This window comes from Oncorhynchus masou, chromosome 8, assembly GCF_036934945.1.
Source record: "Oncorhynchus masou masou isolate Uvic2021 chromosome 8, UVic_Omas_1.1, whole genome shotgun sequence".
NCBI lineage: Eukaryota > Metazoa > Chordata > Actinopteri > Salmoniformes > Salmonidae > Oncorhynchus > Oncorhynchus masou.
Genome location: NC_088219.1, coordinates 8,517,004 through 8,538,189, shown reverse-complemented (window position 1 = coordinate 8,538,189; position 21,186 = coordinate 8,517,004). Strand labels below are relative to the sequence as shown.

The 21,186-nt window shown below is 46.5% G+C and overlaps 1 protein-coding gene across 1 annotated transcript in view; it reads right to left on the bottom strand.

Annotated features, from left to right (window-relative positions):
• LOC135543723 (stAR-related lipid transfer protein 13-like) overlaps positions 1-21,186 on the bottom strand; it is a 147,173-nt gene that overhangs the window by 19,496 nt on the left and 106,491 nt on the right. The window contains exons 5-8 of the mRNA XM_064971085.1: positions 15,527-15,598; positions 12,576-12,657; positions 9,959-10,022; positions 5,369-5,668 (exon numbers count right to left, since the gene is read on the bottom strand). Coding sequence (XP_064827157.1) covers positions 5,369-5,668; positions 9,959-10,022; positions 12,576-12,657; positions 15,527-15,598 — 518 coding nt within the window. The remainder of the gene's footprint in view (positions 1-5,368; positions 5,669-9,958; positions 10,023-12,575; positions 12,658-15,526; positions 15,599-21,186) is intronic.

The following is a 21,186-nucleotide window of genomic DNA, read 5'->3' as shown; positions in this document are numbered from 1 at the left end:
TACAAGCTTGGCACACCTGTATTCGGGAAGGTTCTCACCTTATTCTCTGCAGATCCTCTCAATCTCTGTCAGGTTGGATGGGGAGTATTGCTGCTCAGCTATTTTCAGGTCTCTCCAGAGATGTTTGATCGGGTTCAAGTCCGGGCTCTGGCTGGGCAACTCAAGGACATTCAGAGTCTCCCAGTCCCTGCTGCTTTAAAACATCCCCACAGCATGATGCGGCCCCACCATGCTTCACCGTAGGGATGGTGCCAGGTTTCCTCCAGACATGATGCTGCCACCACCATGCTTCACTGTAGGGATGGTGCCAGGTTTCCTCCAGACGTGACCCCTGGCATTCAGCCCAAAGAGTTCAATCTTGATTGTATCAGACCAGTGAATCTTGTTTCTCATGGTCAGAGTCCATTAGGCGCTTTTTAACAAACTCCAAGTGGGCTGTCGTGCATTTTACTGAGGAGTGGATTCTGTCTTGCCACTCTACCATATAGGCCTGATTGCTGGAGTGCTGCACTGATGGTTATCCTTCTGGAAGGTTCTCCCACCTCCACAAAGGAACTGTGGAGCTCTGTCAGAGTGACCATCAGGTTCTGTGTCACCTCCTTGACCAAATATGGAGTTTGGCCGGGCGGCCAGCTCTCGGAAGAGTCTTGGTGGTTCCAAAACTTCTTCCATTTAAGAATGATGGAGGCCACTGTGTTCTTGGGGATCTTCAATGCTGCAGAAATATTTTGGTACCCTTCCCCAGAGCTGTGCCTCGTCACAATCCTGTCTCGGAGCTCCTGAGACAATTCCTTTGATCTCATGGCTTGGTTTTTGCTCTGACATCCACTGTCAACTGTGGCACCTTATATAGACTGGTGTGTGCCTTGTGTGTAGATTTGCTGATCGCAAATCAGAACTCCACAGCAACGTTTCTCCCTCTTTCCCTGACCTGAGATCAGTGATGCCAGAGCTGAGACAGTGTCGGCTCACATCCACACACTGCTGACAGATCACTTCCAGGAAGCCGAACAGAGCACTTCCAGGAAGCCGAACAGAGCACTTCCAGGAAGCTAACAGAGCACTTCCAGGAAGCTAACAGAGCACTTCCAGGAAGCTAACAGAGCACTTCCAGGAAGCTAACAGAGCACTTCCAGGAAGCAGAACAGAGAACTTCCAGGAAGCTAACAGAGCACTTCCAGGAAGCTAACAGATCACTTCCAGGAAGCTAACAGAGCACTTCCAGGAAGCTAACAGAGCACTTCCAGGAAGCAGAACAGAGAACTTCCAGGAAGCAGAATAGAGAACTTCCAGGAAGCCGAACAGAGAACTTCCAGGAAGCACCACTGAACGCTAAACAAGTAGCCAGAGCAACACACACAGACAGCGAGCTCTCAAACGTCTTCAAATACATCATGGAGGGTTGGCCTTGAAGAAAACTTGAAATCATTCTACACACAGAGGAGAGCTGTCAGTGGAACAAGGTTGTGTCTACCGGGACACCTAGAGTAATATTTCCAACAAAACTGTGAAGGGCAGCGCTAAAATAAATTCTCACGGGACATCAGGGTATTGTGGAAATGGAAGCACTGGCAAATAGTGTCCCAAACCCTTTACAGAGAAGTGGAGACGATCATAATGGAGTGGATCAGAAAACACAATGACAGGTCCTGTTGCATCCTGGGAGTTCCCTGGTGAGTGTTGGAAAGGTTTACACAGACTTTGTAGGCCCATTTCAAAACAACATGTGTATGATAGTGGTTGACTCACACTCTAAATAGTTAGAAGTATTCAGAACGTCACAACTCACTTCTCAGGGGCTCCTGAGTGGTGCAGTGGTCTAAGGAACTGCATCTCAGTGTCAGAGTCACTACAGACCCCGGTTCCATTCCAGGCTGTATCACAGTGGTCTAAGGCACTGCATCTCAGTGTCAGAGGAGTCACTACAGACCCCGGTTCCATTCCAGGCTGTATCACAGCGGTCTAAGGCACTGCATCTCAGTGTCAGAGGAGTCACTACAGACCCCGGTTCCATTCCAGGCTGTATCACAGCGGTCTAAGGAACTGCATCTCAGTGTTAGAGGCGTCACTAAAGAACACCCTGGTTTGATTCCAGACTGTATCACAGCGGTCTAAGGCACTGCATCTCAGTGTCAGAGGAGTCACTACAGACCCCGGTTCCATTCCAGGCTGTATCACAGCGGTCTAAGGAACTGCATCTCAGTGTTAGAGGCGTCACTAAAGAACACCCTGGTTTGATTCCAGACTGTATCACAGCGGTCTAAGGCACTGCATCTCAGTGTCAGAGGAGTCACTACAGACCCCAGTTCCATTCCAGGCTGTATCACAGCGGTCTAAGGCACTGCATCTCAGTGTCAGAGGAGTCACTACAGACCCCGGTTCCATTCCAGGCTGTATCACAGCGGTCTAAGGCAAGGCATCTCAGTGTTAGAGGCGTCACTAAAGAACACCCTGGTTCGATTCCAGACTGTATCACAGCGGTCTAAGGCACTGCATCTCAGTGTTAGAGGAGTCACTACAGACCCGGTTCCATTCCAGGCTGTATCACAGCGGTTTAAGGCAAGGCATCTCAGTGTTAGAGGCGTCACTACAGACCACGGTTCCATTCCAGGCTGTATCACAACCGGCCTAGATCGGGAGTCCGATAGGGCGGTGCACAATTGGTTCAGCATCGTCTGGGTTTGGCCGATGTAGGCCGTCATTGTAAATAAGATTTGTTCTTAACCAACTTTCCTAGTTAAATAAAGGTTACATAAAGGTTGAATAAAGGTTAAAAAGAGGTTGAATAAAGGTTAAATAAAGGTTAAATAAAGATTGAAGGAAGGTTAAATAAACATAGACAATACATGGTACCAGACTGAGAAGGTTGTTCTCATCATGCAGTTCGTCTGAGCAAATCGTATTGGACAATGTTAAAATCAATTCCAGACATTTGTGAGCCAGAGCAGAATTCTGCACTCCACCACCGCGCCTGGACACCCAGATTCAAACTGGCTGGTAGAGAGGTATGTTCAGATAGCTGGTAGAGAGGTATGTTAGATGGCTGGTAGAGAGGTATGTTAGATGGCTGTTAGAGAGGTCAGTTCAGATAGCTGGTAGAGAGGTATGTTAGATGGCTGGTAGAGAGGTCAGTTCAGATGGCTGGTAGAGAGGTATGTTAGATGGCTGGTAGAGAGGTCAGTTCAGATGGCTGGTAGAGAGGTCAGTTCAGACTGGCTGGTAGAGAGGTATGTTCAGATGGCTGGTAGAGAGGTATGTTCAGATGGCTGGTAGAGAGGTCAGTTCAGACTGGCTGGTAGAGAGGTATGTTAGATGGCTGGTAGAGAGGTCAGTTCAGACTGGCTGGTAGAGAGGTATGTTAGATGGCTGGTAGAGAGGTATGTTCAGATAGCTGGTAGAGAGGTCAGTTCAGATGGCTGGTAGAGAGGTCAGTTCAGACTGGCTGGTAGAGAGGTATGTTCAGATGGCTGGTAGAGAGGTATGTTCAGGCTGGTAGAGAGGTATGTTAGATGGCTGGTAGAGAGGTCAGTTCAGATGGCTGGTAGAGAGGTATGTTAGATGGCTGGTAGAGAGGTATGTTCAGATGGCTGGTAGAGAGGTATGTTCAGACATAAAAAATGCCATGAAGAAAGCTTTGGATTGTCACACAACAGACAGGTCCAGTATCGCACTGACACAGCTGACACGAGTGACGATCAGGGGTGAACGTGGGACAAAACACTGGGGCACAATGACACTGTAACAGGTGAGAGAAGAACATTGAAGCTCAGACATGAAACAGTCTGGCTTGTGCCATTCCCTCTCACAGGGTCTTCAGACCATTACAGCCCTTAAAGACGTTTATATTCAGTGGTTTTAAGTTCTACTTTACTTTCATTTACTTTATAGTATTATACAGTATACCGATTACTGCATTGTTGGGAAAATAAATACTTTTCACTGAACTTGTGTACAGCACAATAAAAATGTAGACACTTGAAGAGACAGAACTGTTGTAATGTGAAAAAGACAGTAGTGCAAATTAAACACATGATGTCAGTGTTCATTTTGTGATATGACATATTGAAATGTTTTACTCGTTTAAAAGATACGTAACTCTTTGAGTTGCTTACAGTACGAGCGTTACTGGGAATCATTCAGTGCTGTATCTCAGACTTAAAAAAGGTGGATGATGTATTGTTTTGACCTAAATAACTTTATTAACAATGACCATTCGTTTACATTGACATGTTAGTCATTTAGCAGACTCTCTCTCATCCAGAGTCCCTTATTGTAGTGCATTCTTCTTGAGATAGCTCGTTGAGACAACCACCTATCACAGCCAAGAGACCAGAGGCAGCAGAGAGTTTGGGTTAGGATGTAGCGTCTGAGCATAGCCTGAAGGTAGGTAGAGACGGTTCCTCTTGTTGCTCTGTGAGGTAAACACCACGGTCTTGTAGTGGACGGCAGCTTCGACAGGAAGCCAGCTGAGTGTACGGAGGAGCAGGGTGACATGGGAAGGTTGAAAACCAGACGGGAGCTGTCCAACGTGACGGAGGAGGTCTTGGACCGGGCTAGACTTCTCCGGGAGGAAGAGCGGCTCGTTGCCGTACCAGGGTCAGGTCAAAGTGCATTATGGGAATGCATATGTCAATTCATTCTGTTATTAATCTTGACGCAAAAACAAAATGGCTGCGTCTTGCCTCTTAAGGATCCGGCCCTTTTTTCAATGTTCTCCTAAAATGACAAATCCCAATCGAACTGCCTGTAACTCGGGCCCTAAAGCAAGGATATGCATATTGTTTGGTACCATTTGAAAGGAAACACTTTGAAGTTTGTGGAAATGTGAAATGAATGTAGGAGAATATAACACATTAGATCTGGTAAAAGATAATACAAAGAAAGAAAAAAAAACCTTTCTTTTCTATTTTTTTGTAGTAATATATTTGAAATGCAAGAGAAAGGCCATGATGTATTATTCCAGCTCAGGTGTAATTTGGATGTTGGCCACTAGATGGCAGCAGTGTATGTGCAAAGTTTTAGACTTCGCTTTAGACAAACCATGCATCCCTAATGTGTTTATTAATAACTGTTCATGTTAAAAACTGTGCACTCTCCTCAAACAATAGCATGGTATTATTTCACTGTAATAGCTACTGGAAATTGGACAGTGCAGTTAGATTAACAAGAATTTAAGCTTTCTGCTCATATCAGACATGTCTATGTCCTGGGAAATGTTCTTGTTACTTACAACCTCATGCTAATTGCATTAGCCTACGTTAGCTCAACTGTCCCGTGGAAGGGACACCGATCCCGAAGATAATTTATATACTACAAATACAAAGAGAATAATGTGCCATTTGGGAAGCAGACCTGAAGACAGACTAACCTGATAGGGTCCTGCCAGTGAGACCATAGAGACAGAGTCAGGAAGCATGGCTCCCAGAGAGTCTTGACTGTGCAGAGAAGATATATCCGTGATCTCTGGTTCGCTCAGGTCCGTCAGAACGCTCTCACTGCTCACCGTGCTCCTCAGTCGCCCCTCCCCCTGGCACCCCTCAGGACTGCACTCATTGGGCGAGCCCAGCAGGAAGTGCATGTCCTGGAGGCGGGACCAGCGCCGGCTGTTCCATTCAAAGGTCCATCTCTTACTGATGGCTAGTGGGTCATCGTCGTCTGAATCATCAGTCTGGAGAGAGAGTATAGAGAGGGAGTATAGAGGGAGTATAGAGAGGGAGTATATAGAGGGAGTATATAGAGGGAGTATATGTAGGGAGTATATAGAGGGAGTATAGAGAGGGAGTATATAGAGGGAGTATATAGAGGGAGTATATAGAGGGAGTATAGAGAGGAAGTATATAGAGGGAGTATATAGAGGGAGTATAGAGAGGGAGTATATAGAGGGAGTATAGAGAGGGAGTATAGAGGGAGTATAGAGAGGGAGTATAGAGAGGGAGTATATAGAGGGAGTATAGAGAGGGAGTATATAGAGGGAGTATAGAGAGGAAGTATATAGAGGGAGTATAGAGAGGAAGTATATAGAGGGAGTATATAGAGGGAGTATAGAGAGGAGTATATAGAGGGAGTATAGAGAGGAAGTATATAGAGGGAGTATATAGAGGGAGTATAGAGAGGAGTATATAGAGGGGAGTATAGAGAGGGAGTATAGAGGGAGTATAGAGAGGGAGTATAGAGAGGGAGTATATAGAGGGAGTATATAGAGGGAGTATATAGAGGGAGTATATAGATGGAGTATAGAGAGGGAGTATATAGAGGGAGTATATAGAGGGAGTATAGAGAGGGAGTATAGAGAGGGAGTATATAGAGGGAGTATATAGAGGGAGTATAGAGAGGGAGTATAGAGAGGGAGTATATAGAGGGAGTATAGAGAGGGAGTATATAGAGGGAGCATATAGAGGGAGTATGTAGAGGGAGTATATAGAGTGAGTATAGAGAGAGGAAGTATAGAGAGGGAGTATATAGAGGGAGTATAGAGAGGGTGTATATAGAGGGAGTATATAGAGGGAGTATAGAGAGGGAGTATATAGAGGGAGTATATAGAGGGAGTATAGAGAGAGAGGAAGTATAGAGAGGGAGTATAGAGAGAGAGGAAGTATAGAGAGGGAGTATAGAGAGGGAGTATAGAGATGGAGTATAGAGAGAGAGGGAGTATAGAGCGGGAGTATATAGAGAGAGGGAGTATAGAGGGAGTATATAGAGGGAGTATAGAGAGAGAGGAAGTATAGAGAGGGAGTATAGAGAGGGAGTATATAGAGGGAGTATATAGAGGGAGTATAGTGAGAGAGGGAGTATAGAGAGGGAGTATATAGAGGTAGTATAGAGAGGGAGTATATAGAGGGAGTATATAGAGGGGTATAGAGAGGGAGTATAGAGAGGGAGTATAGAGAGGGAGTATATAGAGGGAGTATAGAGAGGGAGTATAGAGAGGGAGTATAGAGAGGGAGTATAGAGAGAGAGGGAGTATATAGAGAGAGGGAGTATAGAGAGGGAGTATATAGAGGGAGTATATAGAGGGAGTATATAGAGGGAGTATAGAGAGGGAGTATAGAGAGGGAGTATAGAGAGGGAGTATAGAGAGAGAGGGAGTATATAGAGAGAGGGAGTATAGAGAGGGAGTATATAGAGGGAGTATATAGAGGGAGTATATAGAGGGAGTATAGAGAGGGAGTATAGAGAGGGTGTATATAGAGGGAGTATATAGAGGGAGTATATAGAGGGAGTATATAGATGGAGTATAGAGAGGGAGTATAGAGGGAGTATATAGAGGGAGTATAGAGAGAGAGGGAGTATAGAGAGAGAGGGAGTATAGAGAGCAAGTATATAGAGGGAGTATATAGAGGGAGTATAGAGAGGGAGTATAGAGAGGGAGTATAGAGAGGGAGTATAGAGAGAGGGAGTATATAGAGGGAGTATATAGAGGGGTATAGAGAGGGAGTATAGAGAGGGAGTATATAGAGGGAGAATAGAGAGGGAGTATAGAGAGGGAGTATAGAGAGGGAGTATATAGAGGGAGTATAGAGAGGGAGTATAGAGAGGGAGTATAGAGAGAGAGGGAGTATAGAGAGGGAGTATATAGAGGGAGTATAGAGAGGGAGTATAGAGAGGGTGTATATAGAGGGAGTATAGAGAGCAAGTATATAGAGGGAGTATATAGAGGGAGTATAGAGAGGGAGTATAGAGAGGGAGTATATAGAGGGAGTATAGAGAGGGAGTATAGAGAGCGAGTATATAGAGGGAGTATATAGAGGGAGTATATAGAGGGAGTATAGAGAGGGAGTATAGAGAGAGAGGGAGTATAGAGAGGGAGTATAGAGAGCAAGTATATAGAGGGAGTATATAGAGGGAGTATATAGAGGGAGTATAGAGAGGGAGTATAGAGAGGGAGTATAGAGAGAGAGGGAGTATAGAGAGGGAGTATAGAGAGCAAGTATATAGAGGGAGTATATAGAGGGAGTATAGAGAGGGAGTATAGAGAGAGAGGGAGTATAGAGAGTGAGTATAGAGAGAGAGGGAGCATAGAGAGGGAGTACAGAGAGCGAGTATATAGAGGGAGTATATAGAGGGAGTATATAGAGGGAGTATAGAGAGGGAGTATAGAGAGAGAGGGAGTATAGAGAGGGAGTATAGAGAGCAAGTATATAGAGGGAGTATATAGAGGGAGTATAGAGAGGGAGTATAGAGAGGGAGTATATAGAGGGAGTATAGAGAGGGAGTATAGAGAGGGAGGATAGAAAGGGAGGGCGTATATAGAAAGAGGGAGTATATAGAGGGAGGGAGTATAGAGAGAGAGGGAGTATAGAGAGAGAGAGTATAGAGAGGGAGGGAGTATAGAGAGAGAGAGTATAGAGAGAGAGGGAGTATAGAGAGAGAGGGAGTACGGAGAGGGAGTATAGAGAGGGAGGGAGTATAGAGAGAGAGGGAGTATAGAGAGGGAGGGAGTATAGAGAGAGAGAGAGAGAGAGAGGGTATATAGAGAGAGGGAGTACAGAGATGGAGTATAGAGAGGGAGGGAGTTTATAGAGAGAGGGAGTATAGAGAGGGAGGGAGTATAGAAAAAGAGGGAGTATAGAGAGGGAGGGAGTATAGAAATATAGGGAGTATAGAGAGGGAGGGAGTATAGAGAGAGAGGGAGTATAGAGAGGGCGAGAGTATAGAGAGGGAAGGGGTATAGAAAGAGAGGGAGTATAAAGAGGGAGGGAGTATAGAAATAGAGGGAGTATAGAGAGGGAGGGAGTATATAGAGAGAGGGAGTATAGAGAGGGAGTATAGAGAGGGAGAGAGTATAGAGAGAGAGGGAGTATAGAGAGAGAGGGAGTATAGAGAGAGAGGGAGTATAGTATATTGGTCTGTACTACTGCATAACACATTATTTTTCGTTTAACTGGGCAAGTCAGTTAATAACAAATTCTTATTTACAATGACCCCCTAGAAACAGTGGTTTAACATCCTTGTTCAGGGGCAGAACGACAGATTTTTACCTTGTCAGCTCGGGGATACGATCTAGCAGCCTTTCAGTTAGTGGCCCAACCCTCTAACCACTAGGTTACCTGCCTCCTCTAACCACTAGGCTACCTGCCTCCTCTAACCACTAGGCTACCGGTCTCCTCTAACGACTAGACTACCTGCCTCCTCTAACCACTAGGTTACCTGCCTCCTCTAACCACTAGGTTACCTGCCTCCCCTAACCACTAGACTACCTGTCTCCTCTAACCACTAGACTACCTGTCTCCTCTAACGACTAGACTACCTGTCTCCTCTAACCACTAGGTTACCTGCCTCCTCTAACCACTAGACTACCTGTCTCCTCAAACCACTAGACTACCTGTCTCTTCTAACGACTAGACTACCTGTCTCCTCTAACGACTAGACTACCTGCCTCCTCTAACCACTAGGTTACCTGCCTCCCCTAACCACTAGACTACCTGTCTCCTCTAACGACTGGACTACCTGCCTCCTCTAACCACTAGGTTACCTGCCTCCCCTAACCACTAGACTACCTGTCTCCTCTAACGACATGACTACCTGCCTGCCTCCTCTAACCACTAGGTTACCTGCCTCCTCTAACGACTAGACTACCTGCCTCCTCTAACCACTAGGTTACCTGCCTCCTCAAACCACTAGATTACCTGTCTCCTCTAACCACTAGGCTACCTGCCTCCTCTAACCACTAGGTTACCTGTCTCCTCTAACCACTAGACTACCTGTCTCCTCTAACCACTAGGTGGCCTGTCTCCTCAAACCACTATACTACCTGTCTCCTCAAACCACTAGACTACCTGTCTCCTCAAACCACTAGACTACCTGTCTCCTCTAACCACTAGACTACCTGCCACCTCTAACCACTAGACTACCTGCCTCCTCAAACCACTAGACTACCTGCCTCCTCAAACCACTACCTCTTTAACACCAGACATTCATGTCGTTTTGGAGATAATAGAAGACAGGGAAGATGACTTACTTTCCTCCTGGGGTGGCTGACGTCTAGTTTCATGGAGCAACACTTGTTCAGAGTGTTAAGACGTCTGAAACAACCGAGAGATACCGTTTTTAAGTCACAGAGAGAAACATTTCTCATGTCACCGAGTCAGTTAAGAACAAATTCTTATTTACAATGATGGCCTAGGAACAGTGGGTTAACTGCCAGAACAACAGATGTGTACCATGTCAGCTCAGAGATTTGAACTTACAACCTTCTGGTTGCTAGTCCACCGCTCTAACCACTAGGCTACCAAGCCACCCCATGTCACACAGAGATACAGTTTAATGTCACACAGAGATACAGTTCTAATGTCACACAGAGATACAGTTATGATGTCACACAGAGATACAGTTATGATGTCACACAGAGATACAGTTCTAATGTCACACAGAGATACAGTTATGATGTCACACAGAGATACAGTTCTATTGTCACACAGAGATAGAGTTCTAATGTCACACAGAGATACAGTTATGATGTCACACAGAGATACAGTTCTAATGTCACACAGAGATACAGTTTAATGTCACACAGAGATACAGTTATGATGTCACACAGAGATACAGTTCTAATGTCACACAGAGATACAGTTCTAATGTCACACAGAGATACAGTTATGATGTCACACAGAGATACAGTTATGATGTCACACAGAGATACAGTTCTAATGTCACACAGAGATACAGTTATGATGTCACACAGAGATATAGTTCTAATGTCACACATAGATACAGTTATGATGTCACACAGAGATACAGTTCTAATGTCACACAGAGCTACAGTTATGATGTCACACAGAGATACAGTTCTAATGTCACACAGAGATACAGTTCTAATGTCACACAGAGATACAGTTATGATGTCACACAGAGATACAGTTATGATGTCACACAGAGATAGAGTTCTAATGTCACACAGAGATACAGTTATGATGTCACACAGAGATACAGTTCTAATGTCACACAGAGATACAGTTTAATGTCACACAGAGATACAGTTATGATGTCACACAGAGATACAGTTCTAATGTCACACAGAGATACAGTTCTAATGTCACACAGAGATACAGTTATGATGTCACACAGAGATACAGTTATGATGTCACACAGAGATACAGTTCTAATGTCACACAGAGATACAGTTATGATGTCACACAGAGATATAGTTCTAATGTCACACATAGATACAGTTATGATGTCACACAGAGATACAGTTCTAATGTCACACAGAGATACAGTTTAATGTCACACAGAGATACAGTTATGATGTCACACAGAGATACAGTTATGATGTCACACAGAGATACAGTTCTAATGTCACACAGAGATACAGTTCTAATGTCACACAGAGATACAGTTTAATGTCACACAGAGATACAGTTTAATGTCACACAGAGATACAGTTATGATGTCACACAGAGATACAGTTATGATGTCACACAGAGATACAGTTCTAAAGTCACACAGAGATACAGTTCTAATGTCACACAGAGATACAGTTCTAATGTCACACAGAGATACAGTTCTAATGTCACACAGAGAAACAGTTATGATGTCACACAGAGATACAGTTATGATGTCACACAGAGATACAGTTCTAATGTCACACAGAGATACAGTTCTAATGTCACACAGAGATACAGTTCTAATGTCACACAGAGAAACAGTTATGATGTCACACAGAGATACAGTTATGCTACCTTATATAATGTTACTTACCCTACATTATTCATCTCATATGCATACGTATATACTGTACTCTATATCATCGACTGCATCCTTATGTAATACATGTATCACTAGCCACTTTAACTATGCCACTTTGTTTACATACTCATCTCATATGTATATACTGTACTCGATACCATCTACTATATCTTGCCTATGCTGCTCTGTACCATCACTCACTCATATATACTTATGTACATATTCTTTATCCCCTTACACTGTGTATAAGACAGTAGTTTAGGAATTGTTAGTTAGATTACTTGTTGGTTATTACTGCATTGTCGGAACTAGAAGCCCACGCATTTCGCTACACTCGCATTAACATCTGCTAACCATGTGTATGTGACAAATAAATTTGATTTGATTTGATGTCACACAGAGATTCAGTTATGATGTCACACAGAGATACAGTTCTAATGTCACACAGAGATACAGTTGTGATGTCACAGAGATACAGTTCTAATGTCACACAGAGATACAGTTCTAATGTCACACAGAGATACAGTTCTAATGTCACACAGAGAAACAGTTATGATGTCACACAGAGATACAGTTATGATGTCACACAGAGATACAATTCTCATGTCACACAGAGATACAGTTCTAATGTCACACAGAGATACAGTTATGATGTCACACAGAGATACAGTTATGATGTCACACAGAGATATGTGACTACTCCACAATATGCCATAGTAATGTAGTCTACAGAATGGTGTTAGTTCTAAGTAATGTAGTCTACAGAATGGTGTTAGTTCTAAGTAATGTAGTCTATAGAATGGTGTTAGTTCTAAGTAATGTAGTCTACAGAATGGCGTTAGTTCTAAGTAATGCAGTCTACAGAATGTTGTGTTTGTGTGTTCTCTTACCGACACAGAGGTTCCACCAGGTCCCTGTCCAAGAAGTCATGGTCCCTCTTCACTGACAAGATATCTATAGGAAACTGGGAGTCTGAGAGAGAGAGAGAGATAGAGAGAGAGAGAGAGAGAGAGAGAGAGAGAGAGAGAAAGACAGAGATGGATTCCAGCAGACTGCAGCAGTACTATAGTTACAGATCAATGAAGTCACTGACTGCTAGTGGTCACAGACTATGGCCCATTCATTTGGGACACAGCTTCAGGCTACAGGCCAGCACCCTGAAAAGAGTTTAATCTGGGGGGAATGACAGAGTGTCTTTGGAAAAATACACACACACACACACATGCTTTTCTGTTTGTGTGTGTGGTGGAGAGAGAGGGTGAATCTACAGTAAGCCACAGAAACACACAGTCCTGTCGGCTGAAACACAGTGCTGGTCCTAACCCTGTATTAAAGACTATCTATAGGACAGGACAACTAAACAGAGGAGAGGAGAGGAGGAGGCTGGGGGGAGGGGGAGGGGGAGGAGGAGGAGGAGACGGTGAGGAGGAGGAGGAGGAGGAGGAGGAGGGGGGGGGAGAGGAGGAGGCTGGGGGGGAGGGGGAGGGGGAGGAGGAGGGAGACGGGGGAGGGGGAGGGAGGAGGAGGAGGAGGGGGGAAGGAGGAGGAGGAGGAGGAGGAGGGGGGGAGGAGAGAGGAGGAGGCTGGGGGGAGGGGGAGGGGGAGGAGGAGGGAGACGGGGAGGAGGAGGAGGAGGGGAGGAGGAGGAGAGGGGAAGGATGAGGAGGAGGAGGAGGAGGGGGAGGGGGAGGAGAGGGGGAGGAGGAGGAGGAGGATGAGGAGGATGAGGAGGGGGAGGGGGGAGGAGAGGGGGAGGAGGGAGGAGGGGGAGAAGGGGGAGTAGGAGGAGGAGGGGGAGGGGGCGGAGGAGCGGGAGGAGGAGGAGAGGGGGGAGGAGGAGGAGGGAGACGGGGAGGAGGAGGAGGGAGGAGAGGGGGGAGGAGGAGGGAGGGGGAGAAGGGGGAGTAGGAGGAGGAGGGGGGGGGGAGGGAGGGGGAGGGAGGAGGAGGGGGAGAAGGGGGAGTAGGAGGAGGGGGAGTGGGCGGAGGAGCGGGAGGAGGAGGAGAGGGGGAGGAGGGAGGAGGAGACGGGGAGGAGGAGGAGGAGGAGAGGGGAAGGAGGAGGAGGAGGAGGAGGAGGAGGGGGGGGGGAGGAGAGGGGGAGGAGGAGGAGGGGGAGAAGGGGGAGTAGGAGGAGGAGGGGGGAGGGGGCGGAGGAGCGGGGAGGAGGAGGAGAGGGGGAGGAGGAGGAGGAGACGGGGAGGAGGAGGAGGAGGAGGAGAGGGGAAGGAGGAGGAGGAGGAGGGGGAGGGGGAGGAGGGGGGAGGAGGAAGAGGAGGAGAGGGGAAGGAGGAGGAGGAGGAGGAGGAGGGGAGGGGGAAGGAGGGGGAGGAGGAAGAGGAGGAGGAGGAGGGGGGAGGAGAGGGGGAGGAGGAGGAGAAATGACTTAAATGTAAATGTAATGTAATGAGAGGGGGATGAGGAGGGGGAGGAGGAGGAGAGGGGAAGGAGAAGGAGAAGGAGGAGGGGGAGGAGGAGGAGGAGGAGGGAGGGGGGAGGGGGGGAGAGGGGGAGGGGAGGAGGAGGAGGGGGAGGGGGAGAGGGGGAGGAGGAGGAGGGGGAGACGGGGGAGGAGGAGGAGGAGGAGGAGGAGGAGGAGGAGGCGGAGGAGGAGGAGGAGGATGACGAGTAGAGCGGAGAGTGACTATAGGAGATTTGTGGAGGAGGAGAAGAGTAGGAGGAGGAGGGGGAGGGGGAGAGGAGGAGGAGGAGGGGGAGGAGGAGGAGGAGGAGGCGAAGAAGAGAGGGACCAAACAGAAGGAGGAGGAGGAAGAGGAGGAGGAGGAAGAGGAGGAGGAGGACGAGGAGAGGGGGATAGAGGGAGTGGAGAGTGACTATATGAGATGGGTGGAGGAGGAGAAGAAGAGAGGGACCAAACAGAAGGAAGAGGAGGAAGAGGAGGAGGAGGAGGAGGAGGAGGAGGAGGAGGAGGAGAGCGGAGAGTGACTATATGAGATGGGTGGAGGAGGAGAAGAAGAGAGGGACCAAACAGAAGGAGGAGTGGAATAAAGATATGTTAGATGACGACGGCTGTATCCTGTCTGTTCCTCACTGGATGAATCCGCATAGAAATCAACTCAATGGGTGTTCTAGAGAGAGTGGGAGGGTGAGAGAGAAACAGAGGGAGTGAGAGAGACAAAGAGATGGAGGTCGGGAGGGAGCGAGGGAGTGAGGGTGGGAGGGAGGGTGTTCCACGCAGACAGAGATAGCAGAGGCCATTCCCATGACCCCTCCCTTTAAATTACAGAATAGAAATAGACCCTGGGATGGAGGGAGGAGAGGAGAAGAGATGAGAAGAAACGAGGAGAGGAAGGGAGAGGAATTTGGGGAAAAGAGGAGATGATGGTGAAGGAAGAAGAGATAGAGGGGGATGGGAGAGAGGAGAGGAATTTACCCAACTCTCAATATGAGACACAACAGCTGATGGAAATGCAGTGTGAAAATGCAGTGTGGTAAAGCAGTTTGGTAGTGCAGTGTGGTAACGCAGTGTGGGTGAAGCAGTGTTGTAATGCAGTGTGAAATGCAGTGTGGTAATGCATTGTGGTAATGCAGGGTGAAATGCAGTGTGGTAATGCAGGGTGAAATGCAGTGTGGTGAAGCAGTGTGGAAATGCAGTGTGGTAATGCAGTGTGAAATGCAGTGTGAAATGCAGTGTGGTGAAGCAGTGTGGTAATGCAGTGTGGTAATGCAGTGTGGTAAAGCAGTGTGAAAATGCAGTGTGGTAATATAGTGTGAAATGCAGTGTGGTAATATAGTGTGAAAATGCAGTGTGGTAATATAGTGTGAAATGCAGTGTGGAAATGCAGTGTGGTAAAGCAGTGTGAAATGCAGTGTGTGTTTACCTTCGTAGAGCTGGGCATACTGTGGGAACCCTGCAGCCCTCAGCCAATCACAAGCCTCCTTGGCCTCGATCTCTGTAAGACGGGGAGAGGAGAGTCCCATTAGGAAGAAAGACACACAATGGTTAAACTGTATTGGAGTCGTCATGTCAACCTGGATGCCAAGTTGTTTTGCTTTAAGCAAAAATACATTTTATTGATGGAAAGAGAGAGAGATGGTAGATATTGCATTCATTTTCTGTGTATCAAGTTTACGAACTATCATTTCGAAATGTTTCATATATTTAACTTCTCAGATGCATTCAGATTCAGTTTCCTAATTCATTTTTCTAAATTCAGATTCAAAACCAGAGACCACATCCTGGTACTTTACCACATCCTGGTACTTTACAACATCCTGGTACTTTTACAACATCCTGGTACTTTACAACATCCTGGTATTTTACAACATCCTGGTACTTTACCACATCCTGGTACTTTACAACATCATGGTACTTTACAACATCCTGGTACTTTACAACATCCTGGTACTTTACAACATCCTGGTACTTTACCACATCCTGGTACTTTACCACATCCTGGTACTTTACAACATCCTGGTACTTTACAACATCCTGGTACTTTACCACATCCTGGTACTTTACCACATCCTGGTACTTTACCACATCCTAGTACTTTACAACATCCTGGTACTTTACCACATCCTGGTACTTTACCACATCCTGGTACTTTACCACATCCTGGTACTTTACCACATCCTAGTACTTTACCACATCCTGGTACTTTACAACATCCTGGTACTTTACCACATCCTGGTACTTTACCACATCCTGGTACTTTACCACATCCTGGTACTTTACCACATCCTGGTACTTTACCACATCCTGGTACTTTACCACATCCTGGTACTTTACAACATCCTGGTACTTTACCACATCCTGGTACTTTACCACATCCTGGTACTTTACCACATCCTGGTACTTTACCACATCCTGGTACTTTACCACATCCTGGTACTTTACAACATCCTGGTACTTTACAACATCCTGGTACTTTACCACATCCTGGTACTTTACCACATCCTGGTACTTGGCCAGCAAGAAATGGTGGAAGAGAACAGAGGTTTCTGGCTGTAAACATATTAAACACGTTTCTGGCAGTTTATAAAGCCAACGTGTTGACTTGATTTTCTTCCTCTGAATGTGTCTCGATTGTTTGTGATTATAAGACCATTCCTGAAAGCTTACTCTCTCTGGAGCTTGGTCATGCATTCTGTTCCCCTCTATGGTGCTAACATGAAACGCAGGACACGTTGGAAGGGGAGTGCGACAAAAACAGCCTCAAAGAGTTTAGCGTTTAACATCCAACCGCCATTTTCATTTCCTCGTCTGTAAAAACTTAAACGTTGTTTTTTTTTTTGTCATAGCGGCAGAGCCAGACCACAAGGTGGGGCAGCACCCCTCTTACATTCTTTGGGATACTACAGTTCTCGAGTTCGGGCTTATTCGCCATCTGACGAACATATCGGAAGGGATAGTAGTTGGTAGAGTTTGGTATGAGGGTGTGGATGGTGGTTGGGGAGGTTGATTAAACAAGGGGAATCAGGTGAGTGAGGTGGGCGTTTGGATAATGAAGTATGGAGGCATGTGAGGAAATTCGCATGGTCAAGTCTCTCTCTCTCTCTCTCTCTCTCTCTCTGTCTCTCTCTCTCTGTCTCTCTCTCTATCTCTCTCTGTCTCTCTCTGTCTCTCTCTCTGTCTCTCTCTCTGTCTCTCCCTCTCTCTCTCTCTCTCTCTCTGTCTCTGTCTCTCTTTCTGTGTCTCTCTCTCTCTCTGTGTCTCTCTCTCTGTGTCTCTCTCTGTGTCTCTCTCTGTGTCTCTCTCTGTGTCTCTCTCTGTGTCTCTCTCTGTCTCTCTCTGTCTCTCCCTCTCTCTCTCTCTCTCTCTGTCTCTGTCTCTCTCTGTGTCTCTCTCTCTCTCTGTGTCTCTCTCTCTGTGTCTCTCTCTCTGTGTCTCTCTCTGTGTCTCTCTCTGTGTCTCTCTCGCTCTCTGTTTCTCTCTCTCTCTCTGTCTCTCTCTGTCTCTCTCTGTCTCTCTCTCTCTGTCTCTCTCTCTGTCTCTCCCTCTCTCTCTCTCTCTCTCTCTGTGTGTCTCTGTCTCTCTCTGTGTGTCTCTCTCTCTGTGTCTCTCTCTCTCTCTGTGTCTCTCTCTCTGTGTCTCTCTCTGTGTCTCTCTCTCTCTGTCTCTTTCTCTGTCTCTGTCTCTCTCTCTGTCTCTGTCTCTGTCTCTGTCTCTGTCTCTCCCTCTCCCTCTCTCTATCTCTCTCTCTGTCTCTCTCTCTCTGTCTCTCTCTCTCTGTGTCTCCCTCTCTCTCTCTCTCTCTGTCTCTGTCTCTCTCTGTGTGTCTCTCTCTCTGTGTCTCTCTCTCTGTGTGTCTCTCTCTGTGCCTCTCTCTGTGTCTCTCTCTGTGTCTCTCTCTCTCTCTCTCTCTCTGTCTCTCTCTCTCTGTCTTCCTCTCTCTGTCTCTGTCTCTGCCTCTCTCTCTGTCTCTGTCTCTCTCTGTCTCTGTCTCTCCCTCTCCCTCTCTCTCTCTCTGTCTATCCCTCTGTCTATCCCTCTGTCTATCCCTGTCAGTGCACATATATGGAGTTCCTGCTCTAAGGCTACTTTCCAATAGGGAAGAAAAATGCCCATAAATGGAAGTTCCTGCTACAGATTACACGTGTCATCTGAGTTTTAAATCTCTTCTCCCGAAACTGAATTTTAAACTTCACCAAATATCCCCCAAAAAACACTACAGTGAAAACTACAGTAAAGTCTGCAAAAACACTACTGTGAATTCTATAGTATTTATCCCATAGTATACATCAAGTATTTACTCAATAGTATACTATGGTATTTTTTTCATGTGGGAGTGTAGGAATATAAATGCTTCAGTTCAGAGGAGCGGCTGCCGCACCCCCCTACACACACACACACACACACACACACACACACACACACACACACACACACACACACACACACACACACACACACACACACACACACACACACACACACACACCGGAATGTTCAATGTGTGAATCTATTCAGCCTTCCTTAATTCCATAGCAGGAGACATTCCCCCGAGCGAACACTGTCTCCTATAAATACCACTGCTGTGATCCTAAAGACAGACGGAGACACAGTGAGTGGGTTAACCATACAGTCCGTTACATGGAGACACAGTGAGTGGGTTAACCTTACAGTCCGTTACATGGAGACACAGTGAGTGGGTTAACCTTACAGTCCGTTACATGGAGACACAGTGAGTGGGTTAACCTTACAGTACGTTACACGGAGACACAGTGAGTGGGTTAACCTTACGGTCCGTTACACGGAGACACAGTGAGTGGGTCCGTGACATGGAGACACAGTGAGTGGGTCCGTTACACAGAGACACAGTGAGTGGGTCCGTGACATGGAGACACAGTGAGTGGGTTAACCTTACAGTCCGTTACATGGAGACACAGTGAGTGGGTTAACCTTACAGTCCGTTACATGGAGACACAGTGAGTGGGTTAACCTTACAGTCCGTTACATGGAGACACAGTGAGTGGGTTAACCTTACAGTCCGTTACATGGAGACACAGTGAGTGGGTTAACCTTACAGTCCGCAGGAACAATGGTGGCCCTCTTGAAGCATGTGGGAACAGCAGACTGGTATAGGGATTGATTGAATATGTCCGTAAACACACCAGCCAGCTGGTCTGCGCATGCTCTGAGGGCGCGGCTGGGGATGCCGTCTGGGCCTGCAGCCTTGCGAGGGTTAACACGTTTAAGTGTTTTACTCACCTCGGCTGCAGTGAAGGAGAGACCGCATGTTTCCGTTGTAGGCCGTGTCAGTGTTACTGTATTGTCCTCAAAGCGGGCAAAAAAGTTATTTAGTCTGCCTGGGAGCAAGACATCCTGGTCCGTGACTGGGCTGGATTTCTTCCTGTAGTCCGTGATTGACTGTAGACCCTGCCACATACCTCTTGTGTCTGAGCCGTTGAATTGAGATTCTACTGTGTCTCTATACTGACGCTTAGCTTGTTTGATAGCCTTACGGAGGGAATAGCTGCACTGTTTGTATTCAGTCATATTACCAGTCACCTTGCCCTGATTAAAAGCAGTGGTTCGCGCTTTCAGTTTCACGCGAATGCTGCCATCAATCCACGGTTTCTGGTTAGGGAATGTTTTAATCGTTGCTATGGGAACGACATCTTCAACGCACGTTCTAATGAACTCGCACACCGAATCCGCGTATTCGTCAATGTTGTTGCCTGACGCAATACGAAACATGTCCCAGTCCACGTGATGGAAGCATTCTTGGAGTGTGGAATCAGCTTGGTCGGACCAGCGTTGGACAGACCTCAGCGTGGGAGCTTTTCCAAAAGGGGGGCGGGACAGGGCCTTATATGCGTCGCGGAAGTTAGAATAACAATGATCCAAGGTTTTGCCAGCCCTGGTGGCGCAATCGATATGCTGATACATTTTAGGGAGTCTTGTTTTCAGATTAGCCTTGTTAAAATCCCCAGCTGCAATGAATGCAGCCTCAGGATGTATGGATTCCAGTTTGCAAAGAGTCAAATAAAGTTTGTTCAGAGCCATCGATGTGTCTGCTTGGGGGGGAATATATACGGCTGTGATTATAATCGAAGAGGATTCTCTTGGTAGATAATGCGGTCGACATTTGATTGTGAGGAATTCTAAATCAGGTGATCAGAAGTATTTGAGTTCCTGTATGTTTCTGTGATCACACCACGTCTCGTTAGCCATAAGGCATACACCCCCACCCCTCTTCTTACCAGAAAGGTGTTTGTTTAGGTCGGCGCGATGCGTGGAGAAACCCGCTGGCTGCACCGCTCCGGATAGCGTCTCTCCAGTGAGCCATGTTTCCGTGAAGCAAAGAACGTTACAGTCTCTGATGTCCCTCTGGAATGCTACCCTTGCTCGGATTTCATCAACCTTGTTGTCAAGAGACTGGACATTGGCGAGAAGAATGCTAGGAAGTGGGGCACGATGTGCCCGTCTACGTAGTCTGACCAGAAGACCGCCTCGTTTCCCTCTTTTACGAAGTCGTTTTTTTGGGTCTCCGGCTGGGATCCATTCCGTTGTCCTGGTTGAAAGGCAGAACACAGGATCCGCTTCGCGAAAGTCATATTCTTGGTCGTACTGATGGTGAGTTGACGCTGATCTTATATTCAGTAGTTCTTCTCGACTGTATGTAATGAAACCTAAGATGACCTGGGGTACTAATGTAAGAAATAACACGTAAAAAAAACAAAAAACTGCATAGTTTCCTAGGAACGCGAAGCGAGGCGGCCATCTCTGTCGGCGCCGGACAGAGATGAGTGGGTTAACCGTACAGTCCGTTATAGAAGAAGAAAGGAACATGTGATGGAGTACTTTTCTGTAGCTTAAAGTGTTTTAGAGAATACGTTATACAGCTCTGTCATAATCCTGCTGTAACTGTCGTAATAGCCTGTTGATGCTCTGGGGGCGCTATTTCATTTTTGGATGAAAAACGTTCCCGTTTTAAACAAGATATTTTGTCACAAAAAGATGCTCGACTATGCATATAATTAATAGCTTTCGAAAGAAAACACTCTGACGTGTCCAGAACTACCAAGATATTTT